The 12,502-nt window shown below is 39.6% G+C and overlaps 1 protein-coding gene across 1 annotated transcript in view; it reads right to left on the bottom strand.

Annotated features, from left to right (window-relative positions):
* syt5 (synaptotagmin 5) overlaps positions 1 to 12,502 on the bottom strand; it is a 130,958-nt gene that overhangs the window by 14,065 nt on the left and 104,391 nt on the right. The window contains exons 2-3 of the mRNA XM_002938275.4: positions 8,415 to 8,572; positions 2,312 to 2,493 (exon numbers count right to left, since the gene is read on the bottom strand). Of these exons, the coding sequence (XP_002938321.1) occupies positions 2,312 to 2,493; positions 8,415 to 8,565 (333 nt within the window). The 5' untranslated portion in view covers positions 8,566 to 8,572. The remainder of the gene's footprint in view (positions 1 to 2,311; positions 2,494 to 8,414; positions 8,573 to 12,502) is intronic.

Raw genomic sequence — 12,502 nt, 5'->3', positions numbered from 1 at the left:
TTAATTATCAGGGAACCTCCAACATCATTATGTTTTAAACCTTCTATTAACCTTTGATTTATCCATCAATAATACAAAATGATGTTTCATTCTAATGCTTTTCAGAGTAATTGAGTTTTGTTTAATCCTAATATTCTTTCCGCTTTGGTACATTAGATAAATAGCTTATTTCATAAGGAAAATGTAAATGCTAGTCTGCTTTTTAAAAATCGCACATGGAGAGCGTTCTGCCTATGATGTCACACATAAAGAGCATTCTAGTAATAAAAGCACACATGAAGAGCATTCTTGGTATAATGTAAAATGGGGAGAGCATTATGGCTATAATGTCTCATGTGGATAGCATTCTAGCTATAATGTCGCACATAAAGAGCATTCTGGCTATAATTTTGCAAGTAAAAAGCTTTCTGGCAATACTATCACACATAAAGAGATTATGGCTATAGAGTCACTTAAGAAGAGCATTCTGGCTGTAATGTCACACCTGGAAAGTGTTCTAGCTATAAAGTCACACACAGAGAGCATTTTCAGAATAATGTCACACATGTAAAGCGTTCTTTTACCATCAACCTTTTAAACTTCTAGCAGTGAGAACCCGTAGTAGTAATAACTGTATCCAAAGCTACATAGTATGCAGAAAACAATAATTTCAAAATATAAAAGAGCTCCAAGAACATTTACTGTGGCCACCAGAGGCTACTCTCCATTGGAGAATGCCTCTTATACAAAGACATTTAGGATATTTAAACCAAAACCCAGGACTGTCTAATGAAAGTTGTTACTTTGATAAAAGGGGGAATAAACAGGAAAAGGAATTCTAATGTCATTAGTTGGTTGGTAGATGGCATTTGCATTTCTTTACAGCTGGTGAATGACCAGTTTTACACCCTTGTTTCTTTGGCACTATCAACTTAATATATTATGAAGTTACAATGCTGAAAAACATTTGATTAGGACAAATAGTTTAATCTGATGTTGCCTTTGTTTTGCTGCTATTGTTGTTTTACTCTGCCTGGCTACAGGCTGGTTAAGCCCTGTGAATTTACAGCTATATTTAGTTGGCTTGTTGGCTACAAGTTGACCACCATAGCTGGTTACTTAGGGCAGCGTTTTTCAACCGCTGTTCCGCGGCACACTAGTGTGCCGCGAGATGTTGCCTGTTGTGCCGTAGGTGCAGACAAGGCTCCCCTGGTCCCCTCTGGGACACCTTACACTTCCTGGCTCCCTGATGCCCGGAAATCGTCACTGCCTGTGACGTCATCCGGCATCGGATCCAGGAGGGCGGAGCAACCAGAGAGGAGAGGCAGCACTATCCTGCCTTGGCACAACCCGACCGGGGGGAGCAACTGCCCAGGCCCTGCCCCGACAGACCAGATCCACCAGGGGCCAGGCCCATGCACAGCCGCCCTACTCCCCACCGGAGGACAATCCCGGGACACCCCTGGATGCCGCACCCCAAGACAGCCTGACATGTAAGAAAACAATTAATAATAATATATATATAATATAAAATTTTTGTGTGTATATATATATATAATAAAGTAATTATAAAATACTTTCTTTGTGTTTATTTGATTCCTATTCAAGAGAATTACTTTATATATAGTCAATATAGGCACAGAGTTAAATTTTTTAACATTTTCTAATGGTGGTGTGCCTCGTGATTTTTTTCATGAAACAAGTGTGCCTTTGCCCAAAAAAGTTTGAAAAACACTGACTTAGGGACAAAAACAATGATCACAATAAGGGGCTGATTTACTAAGACACGAATTCGAATCCGGATTGGAAAACGAACATTTTGCGACTTTTTCGTATTTTTGCGATTTTTTCGGCGCCTTTACGACTTTTCGGAAATTGTCGCAACTTTTTCGTTACCAATACGATTTTCGCGAAAAAACGCGAGTTTTCCGTAGCCATTACGATTTGCTCGTATCTTGTCGCGACTTTTTCATATTGAGCGCTCTTAAGCGGCGGGCGAAACTTTCAGACTTAGCATGATTTTGGAGGCCTCCCATAGGACTTGAATGAATCCGAACGCTACGAAAAAATCGCAACATTTTGCGCAACTTTCGGAATGGCTACGAAAAAGGCGCGACTTTCCGTGCAAGTTTTAACGCTACGAAAAAATCGCCAGATTTTGCGCAACATTCGGAAAGGCAACGAAAAAGTTGTGATAATTTTCCGAAAAATCGCCAAATACCGATCATTACGAAAAAAACGCAATCGGACGCATTCGGCCCGTTCGTGGGTAAGTAAATGTGCCCCTAAGTGTTCACACTGCAAAGAAATGCTCTTGAAAACTTTTTGTTACCTTGTCAATGTAGCTCTTCCCTAGCTCCTTCACCTCCTTCATGTTAATTTGGGCTTTGACCTTGTCTTTTCCTTTCTTGCCCTTCTTCTTTTTGCCACAACATTTCTTGCAGATACAAAAACAGCAGCATATCAGAAGAAGGCCAGCTACAATAATGATGGTAGCCAAAGCCCATGGAGGAACTGTTTGGGAAAGAAATAAAATGTGTTAGGTTCTGTAGTGAATCTCAAGTAAAAGATTAATGGAAGGGTTGGGGGAAACCGTACACTTGTAATTTCCTGATCTGCATACATGAATATATTGGAGGTATAAATAAATTAAATTAGCCAGAAGTATCCAGTATCAAGCACTACATGTATGTTCAAAGCTGTAGTAGAACATATTTTCCCGAAATCTAACATTCATTCAATAAATGTATTACAATCAGATGGAACAGACAATTTTTGTTATTTCTTAGCAATCCGGTATATAATTGCTTGCTTCCGCTGGACTCTGTGCCTGCAGTGGGCCAGGGATTATAAAAATCAATTATTTGTGTCCTACTCAATGTTACTTGTCTCAGTGATGTCTAAGGATTCCATTCTCCACCAGTATTAATTCTTAAGTTCCATGATACACAGGCCATTGCAATAACCTCTAGAGGAGAATTGTAGAGGCCCACAAACCCTTCACTTTCTGTTCACTTGAATGTGAGATGTACTGTCCAAGGCAGATGGTGGGTATTACTGAGCAATATCCACTGGCTGTGCATTTCTTATTCAAGCTGGTGAAGGGAGGTTTGATCTCCACATTTTTCCGAGATGACCGCAGCTAATAAAATGCATATTACCCTAGGAAAAAGGGTTTTTAGGACATGGCTCTAGAAATGTAGCCTTGTTATTTAATGTGGAGGTAGCCTCATTCAAGGCTGATTAGACTGCTGGACAGGGAGCTGAGAAACTGATGTGAAATAACTGAAAGCAACATGCCTTACTAGACTTGACCCACAACCACATCTGCCTATCTTCAAGCTGAACTACAGTATACCCACATTTTACTGCAGTATGGTTTTAGCTATGTGCAAGTATATAAACAGCTTGTTTGTTTTCAACCTGGATTTTAGACATTCTAATAAATACATGATCCATATAAAGGTCTGGTAGGACCTGCTAAAAACTTCTGTATAAGCACTGGCAAAACCCTTATTTAACCTTATACTTGAGCCCCTTGGGCAGAAAAATTATTTAATGACACTTTTTTGCTTGCTGTTATGTAAATCCTGCCAATACTCCTCCTCTTGGTGCATTTCATGCTTTATTTATACTGCAAGTTAAAAAAATATTTGCCATCTGGTAGATCAGTAATAAAGTCCTTTAATATCTGTACTGTGAGTAAGAACACAAATTGGTACTGGAACAATCTCAATCAGGAAAGCAGGGGTCCAATGCTGCAACAACAACTTGGGAATCACAGGTTTGATAACTCTTTTGCATATACTGAAAGATATGGGAACACAGAAGGCAATATAATCAGTAGAGGTGCTTAACTTGTGCCTGAGGAATCCCTAGTGTGCTATTGTTTTTGTTTTGATCGTTATTGCCCTAGAATCCAGGCCAGTGCCAGTCACATGTTTTATACAGATCTGCTGCCTTTTCGTTATGTATCATTTTGCAAAACATTTGCAGTCAGATCCTGGTGGGTGGGTGACATTTCATGTTCTGTAGCGCAGATGTTCCAGAGCAAGTGACTTGTGAGCCATCCTAGCATCATTTTTGTTTAATGTTACAAATTAATCAGGTGCTATCAAAATATCCTGTTTTCATGGTAGAAAGGAGAGAAGGTTTCCAGCTGGCACAGGAAGGCAGCCATGATGTTCTCTCCTCCTATTGCTGTCTCACTGCAAGTCTCCATGTGCTCAGCATGCTTTCCAAACTCTTACTAGGAGGATTAACCTTTTCTCTGTCTGATGGGCAAGCAATGAGCTACAGTCTGGTGGGGACAGTGCCACCACCATACAATTAAACATTTGAGACACCCCTTCCATGACCAAGGTTACTGTCCCTCTGTAAGCAACACCATCACCCAGATATCACCCTGCTGCCATGCTGTGAACTTCTAGCCCACTACCTCATAGGTAAACAGCATTTTTATCAAGGGTGGGTGGGAAAAGAGATTCAAGGTTCATTATAATAAAAATAAGATCAACTTAGGTCATAGGTGCAATGTGCATTCATTGTATAGCACTTATGTACAGGCCCAATGGGCTCATATCATACCATACTGAATAATGTTCTTGTAATGTAACACCTCATTTTAACCAATTGAAAGAACTCTACAAATTAACATTGGACTGATCCAGAGAAGGTTGGATGTAAACATATTAAACAGGATGCCTATTAGAGGATCACCTTGCATTCACTAGGGCTCTGGCCCTGAAGATCAAGGTAGAACATTTATTGGCCACTGTTGCTATAAGAATCCCACCCTGATGCTGATGGACTACAGCTCCTTCTATGCATTAACCCAGCTTCATAACTCAAAACTTTCTGGGAGTTGTCATCCTGCTACATTTTGTTTAAGAAACACTGCTGTGGAATGCTTAGGTCACATTTAATTAACACATTTTTTTGCCATAGAAATGTGTGTGTGTGTGTGTGTATAGTATTCAGGGAGTGGGGTGTCAGTGGGGCCTGTGAGTCTTTGTATTTAGCTTTGGCAGTTCAGCCAAAGAGTTGCAGCTGTAACATATAACATGAATACAGACAGTATCTAGTAGAATTAAGTCTAAAACAACTGGACTTTTTAGACTTAATTCTACTAGATACTGTATATCATGACCTGGATGAATGAGAATCTTCATAGACATGAATACAGACATTACAATCATTTTGTATTTTGAACCAGATGCAGATGTACCATGACCCACAAAGCCAGCTTTAGGCCATATGCCCTGGGTCGCCAGTCACACTGATCCGTGGTCAGAAATTATTTTTGATATTATGGATAATTTTAGGATACATCTGTTATGGTCCCCAGAATCTCAGGGGCCACAATGTTGATCAAGTAAAAAACATGTATTATACTTCATAACAATTGTAAAACTTGAACATCCATTAGTTATATTAATTTTGTTTTCCACCTCAGATTGGGCCCCAACCAATGTTTGGTTCCCTGTGATGTCTAACTCTGGGCCTGTTTATTAGGGATGCACAGAATCCAATAATAAAGACTGCTGTATATCATTTACTTCCTCTAAGTAACGTTAAGAACCTTTTTCTCATTGTCTTAACTCAAAAATGGAATAGCTTTTTTGTTGGCTTCAGCTAAGGACCATAAAAGGACTATATTACCAATGCTAGCTATATATGTAGGGAGAGATATAGTCCCCTGGTCAAGACCACACATCTGTGTAGGAGGAACAATACTTTCTTAGTTTAATGCAGCATACAGTATTACAGACTTTCCCTTTTACAAGTGCTGGGAGTTTATTCTCTTGGTATTTTAAATAAATGAAAACGCACTTTGTATAAATGTTTAATGTGGCTTAGAGTCTCAAATCTGCACACACAATCACTGGCATTTCTATTACAACGCCAGTAGTAGTTTCTCACCTTACCTATAGAATATACTTGGATGAGCATACATTTCCCTGTGGCTGTCAGCAGGATCATTCTTGCAACTGCTACCCATTGCTGGAATGACCAGGTATCTGCCTTGGTTGAATTGTCTTAATTACTTTAAGGTACTTCTGGTACAACTCTGGCCTGCTCAGACTAAAGCTGGCCATACACGTGGCGATCTGACGATGTTTTGTGCGACCATCGGTCGCACGAAACATCGTCAGATCCGCCACACACCATTCAGGGCTGAATCGGCAGGTAAGGAGGTAGAAACAATAGGATTTCTACCTCCTTCTGCCGATTCAGCACTGAAGGGAGATTTTGGTCAGGCGCCTTCTATGGCGCCCGATCAAAATTTTCAAACTGGTCCGATCGGCGAGTCGTCCGATATCAGCAGCTTCCTGCGATATCGGTCGACTCGCCGACATACTATACACGCACCGAATATCGTACGAAACGAGGTTTCGTTTGATATTATCGGTGCGTGTATGGCCACCTTAACTCTGTGCCCCAAGCTCAAATAGAGTAAACAACTCTCTAAAAGAAGAGAAGACAGCTTAGTCGTACCTGTCTGATTAGGGGGCTCACATCCTAAGCAAAAGCAGGGTTTTGATATTACCCTAGGAAAGTGATATGACATAGCTATAAACATAACTACAATGGGCTCAGTCACTTTCTAGAAGCCCAAGGTAAATGCCTTCTCTGACTTACTTTAAAACTGACCCAGGCGATTTTCTTAGCAGTTGACTCTTCCTTTCTTAGGATACCTTATATCTAGTCATATATGGTCATTTTGGCTATAAAGATGGAACAAAACTTAGGAATGACTAGATTCTGACTTTACATTTGTACTCAGTCTGCTATGCTGTGTGATAGTATCTCTCTGTATATGGCCATACTTTGTACCCCAAGCAGTGTCAGAACAAGGCTGAACTGCCCTATATGAAGATGGGAATATACAATATTTATTCTGTCAGTGACTTGTGATATTAATAAACATTACATGGGTTGGGTTTCCAAAGAATACCTGGCACCTATGTTAAAATTATGTGCCTGTCTGAGAGAGCATCGGGCAGGGTTGGATGGATGTTCACTTACCTTTCCTGGCATGATCTTAGTTAATGAATATGAAAGCAAAATGAAAAGAAACAATTAGATAATGAATGAATTAAATAATAAAATGATATGAGACTAGCAAAAAAAAAAAAAAAACCTCACTACAACACTAAAGACATTAAGACATGTTCCGATGATGAATTCTAATACCCTTATTTATGTTCTCAAAGCAGAAATCACATTGCGCCTAGAGTATTACCATTGCTACTATCCATAGCTAGGGCAGGAGATATTCCACATATTTTTCAGACACATACATAATTTAGATGGTGAAAAAAGAGGAGACAAAAAAAGGCAGAATGGAAGGCACTGTGAAATGTGTGCTTCACCAACATCAATTCTTAATGAACTGAGATCATTCAAATCAGAACTTAACTGGGAGTGTATTGGTGAATTATTCAAAGCATAATGTTTTATCCAGTTTTAGGAGATCATGATTAGAAGCGTTACACTGATGAAACTAGATGGCCACTTATCGAAGGTGATCTGTCAAGCAATTTTGGGAGCCAGTACATCTTTTTAATGTGTATTAATTTTAATACATGTTTTAAGAATGATTTGGGAGCCTATTCAATCACACAATCTTAATTAACCAAAGATATAGCAAGAGTTATCCCAAAACGATATCTTTGGCCATTCCAGTGGTCCCTGCAGCCATTTGTTCTGCCACATTCATAGGATTAATTCTTGTGAGATTGCCCAAGATGATATTTAGAATCGGTACTGGGTCAGAACATTGTTGTAAAATGCCCCATAATAGTCTTAATTCATTTTGGGATAACAGTGGCCATACTTCTCCTATCATTTCCAGAAGTCAAGGAAGGAGCTTAAAACAGAAGACTTTTCATTAAATAATTCATATACATAAATATATATCAACCTGAGCAATTTCCAGGACGGAATAGCTTGAAAATTGACCATGGCCCTGTTTATGTGGTTTGTGATACCAGCAACTGTAACCGTATTGGTCAAATTATCATTGTTGTGATATCCAATTGTGCAGTCAGGTACATCCTACATATTGTATAAAAATTATATGCATTAAAATGCCATAGGGGACAGCATATCCAAAGGGTAAATGAATATGCATAGTGACTTATGAGTATGTAAGTAAGAATTTCTCTTTTCATTTGATGCAGAATAGCTACCCTGTAAATTGTCTTTCAGCATAGTTCCTAGGTAAAGCTTGTGATTAATGCTGCCTTCCATAGTTCCCCAGAAACTAGATAGCAATAACAATTTAACGTGACAATGTCTCCTCATGGACAAATGGAGATTTATCGATTCACGCCGCACATGGGATTTAGGAACTATGTTTGTCACACGCTGAGCATTTAACTGTCAGCTTGTGCAGCAGCTGCGTTGGGATAAAATGAAGCGTTACTTACTTGGCAGTTTGCTCAGCTCATTCATAAACTTGTTCTTCATATCAGAAAAGACGTTGTGCTTGGTTGGCATATCTGTGCCATTTTGGTGGAGCTCAGGAGGGAATGTCGTCTGCTGGGATGCCACCATGGCGGATCTGCGCTCCGGGTTCATCCTGGAGCTAAGGATAAAAAAGTACATCTTTGATACCTGGTTGAGAGTAACCAAAGTCTTTAAAGGACAATGAAAGGTTAATATAAATTAAAAGTAAGTCTAAAGGCATTCTTTTTAAGTACTTACTGCATATCTAAATTCCCAGATCCCTGCTTGCTTCTCTGAGATATGGTGCCGGCAGCCTACAGCAGTGTGAAGCCTACAGTGACATCACTGAAATCTCTCTCCCCTTCCTGTAGGTGCCAGTGGCAGCCTTCCTATTCTCTGAGCATGTGTGTAACTTGATCCTGTCTCCTGTTCTGAGCTACACATGCCCACCAGCCAATCAGAAGCGGATCTGGCAGACGGGAGGGGGGGAGGGAATGAAATACATGTGCAGTATGAAGCAAGGAGGGAAAGGAAAGGAGAATACCTTTTTAGAGATGGCTGCCTGTTCTAGAAAATGTGAAGTAAGTGTGACTGAGTAAATATATGATTAGGTGAGCCAAAAGTGTGACGTTTTTACTAAACAATAGGAGGACTATTGGGCAGTATGCTTTTTACATTTTGACTTGCATTCTCCTTTAAGAGAGCTGCAACTCCCTGGCTTTCTGCACAAGGTATCTTCTGTTCATTTGCATGGGGCAGATTCTACATACTGAATACTTATAGAATACTAACACCCACTGGGCAATGGCAATGTGATATGGTAGTTATAAACTGTAACCCTTAAAATTAAATTTGGGAGGACATTGTAAAGGCAAGAAATAGTCCCAGTTCTAACTGGGGAATACAGAGTAGTTTGCTCTGTGTGTTTACCCTGTCCTTGAGTGCAGTCCAGAAGAGACTTCTAGAAAGTTCTAGAAGCCACCCATCTCTCCTGTAAATAAGTTGGTTTCAGTAGGGCACAGGTAGACTCAGGGCCAGGAGAGGAGTGACCACTGAACCAGACCAGAGGGAATCCTGACATCATGGACCTGGCACCTTATCAAACCTAAGGAGAGGTATACTGTGTGATCCTCTAGGGTTAAGGTTTTATAGAGTGTGTTTATAAGGTAAGGTGTGGTGTGGGATTATCATTATTTAGGTGGTTGGGCCTCTGGGTTTCATTTTACTGTGTTTAGTTAAGTTAGTGTGTATGCTTGTAGTGTATTCTAGTATATAAGTGTTGTATGACCTTTTTTTGTTTATTGTAGTCTCTTGTTTTATGTGTTTTATCTACTTTATGATTTATGTTTATGTAAATATTTGTTTCCAATCAATATAAAATCATTTTTTACATTTATTTTTCAAGGATCTCTTCGCCACACTATATTGCAGAACTTTAGTTATTTTAATAATCTAACACCATACTTAGCACATAAGTCAGGAATTTGCTGGTGTTATATTAAAACCTTGGTTCAGATGGCGCTCCAGCTGTGACAGGAAATATGCCTACCAGACCAGGAGAGTTGGGGGAGGCCACAGAATGGCAAAGGATCTACAAGAGGGGCCTATTAAGGTGCAGCGTGCAGTGAGAGCGAGCTCAAGGCAACCCTGCCCTAACCACAGAGCTGCCGACCATAACCATAATTTGATTCACCTTTATTAATTTAAACTATAATTACATCCATATATTTCTTTGCAAGTTTAATATTTCATAGTTTTTAAATTAAAAAAGGCTGACTTGCATAGGAACAGGTACACGTTACATTTATAGTATAAATTATAATATAAATCTAAGTATATTAAAATTTCATGACCATATTAAGAGTACTTTTCTATAGATCATGAAGGAATTTGTTGCCCTGAGGGCTGATGCTTTCCTACAGGTCACTGGATTGTCAAGTGCTTTTTAATATCAGTTCTGAGCAGGATTCTAGCAGTTGGCATCTTATCACTCACAAGAAACCGTGACAGCCTACAGCTATTAGAGGATATTGGCAGTTACACTTAAGGAACTGCTAAAGGATTTCAGGGTGGACAAATTTTCTTGTTGCCTTATAAATGTTAGTTGTGGGTTCTGTTGGCAGGATAAGTAAGTAAATAAATAATTCTGTCTGCCTCAGAATTACAGAATCTGTCATGTGCATTTAAATGTCAGATTCTGTGTAAAAAGTTGCTGCCAAAAATCAGGACACAATCTATACAGGGTACTATTTTGGTGTATTTATTGCCATTTCCGCCACTGTGTTCACTATAGAAGCATACAGTAGCATTTTAGGCTAAAAATTCATATAAAGAAACATATAGTATGATGGTTGGAGAATGAAGAAGGATTTGAGGATCTTGCTGTCAATCACTTACAATCTATAGGAAAGTTAAACCATTGACACATAAGGTTGTTGTAAAGAATCTATGATTATTCTTTGTGGCTTTAGATGCCTCTGTTAAGTTCTTATGTCTCTTCAGGGTAGGGGTGTATTCCCAGAGCCATGGATGGATAATCCAAGTCAGGGAAAAGGATTATCCAGACTGAGGGCTGTTCCTATTGGCTATTAGCAATAGCATTACACATGGTTGAGGTTTGAGACAGTCACACAAAGTGTTAATGTTCCCATTGTTAGATCTATAGACTTCTGACCATAATATATTTTTGCAGGAAGGACAGTGCTCCAGCAGTAGGTGTTGAGGCCGTCACAGCACAGGGACTGCAGGCTGCTATTTTCCGTGTGAGGTACAAGCTGTCAGGTTGCTAGATCTGACCTTTGGCAGCCCCAGCTCATTAAAATCTACAAGGAAACATGAATTCTGGCATTGGCAGAAATCATTTCGGCTTGTTTTACAAGCTCCGGTGTTATATATCAATTACTCAGGCCAGGCACAATGTTTATACAGTTTAAAATTTTATTATGGCAAATAAAATGTGTTGGATATTTATTCTAATTATTTGTAATTAAAAGTGTTGTGGCTTTGCGAGCTGTATAAATTCACTTTCAGTGGCTTGGTGACTGAGGGGTTCCCACCTCACCTACTATAATCAAACCTTTCAGGGTTCATTTACAAAAGTCTTTTTTTACACTTTGCACCCTTTCCCACTGTGGGTGCAGGTTGGACCTGCAATTGTCGGATGAGTACAGGGCTGCCTGCACTTGGCATCACTGTATTTATTCTGATGCCCCATAGGGATTTGCACCTTACTTCGTTAGACCACAAGGTGTCAGTGTAAAGTTTCAACATTTTACAACATCCCCTGTGTCAGGGAATATAGAAAAGGATGGAGAGAAGAGGGCAAACTGGAACTTTAAAAAAAAAAACCAAAGCAATGTGAAGGCCTACCCACTGGTACTATTGTTACCGATGGAAAGGCATTTCGGAGCGTTTAGTCGACTGCCATAGCAGATGTCTATCATGGGAGACTAACTCTCTCCATGGGGCATCAGTCTAAGAGGAAGGGACAAGTTAGCAATCCCATGTCAGGTGCAACTCTTTGTGCTCCATACTGGAATTGCGGCAACAGGCCGCATTCAATAGCAAATTTCATTTAAAAATACCTTTAAAATCACAGAACATTTGTAATTAACATATAGTATATATGGAAAGTTACTCAAAATTACATTTTCTTTCACTATACAGAACATTGCAGCTGGATGGAGGGCCCCACCTTGTAGAGAATGGGACTGCACAATAGAGAATACAGATCTCGGCCCATTGAGAATTATTATTGGTACAATAATAGGGATATCATGTGTCATTAGCTGCAGCACACAGTGTAAGATGTACTCAGGGAGAAGCACCCCCGATGCCGCCCTCTCTCCCCAGAGGGGTACACATCACTAGTGCAGAGAGCCCTAATGTGGCTTTTTGCCCAGGCAAAAAAAAACTTTATCTTTATGTGATTTATTATGCAACAAAACCGCAACAATCCCAAATGCAAAAACATGCCAGTTAAAACCTGTAGAGATCACGTAGATGCCCCTTTTACAACTGGAAGATCTTTCTTTGTTTTATGGTTTCTGGGTTATTTTTATCGCGCAAC

Source organism: Xenopus tropicalis, chromosome 7, assembly GCF_000004195.4.
Source record: "Xenopus tropicalis strain Nigerian chromosome 7, UCB_Xtro_10.0, whole genome shotgun sequence".
In the NCBI taxonomy this organism is placed as follows: domain Eukaryota; kingdom Metazoa; phylum Chordata; class Amphibia; order Anura; family Pipidae; genus Xenopus; species Xenopus tropicalis.
Note: the sequence above shows the minus strand (reverse complement) of the source record. Positions and strands in the feature narration are given on the sequence as shown.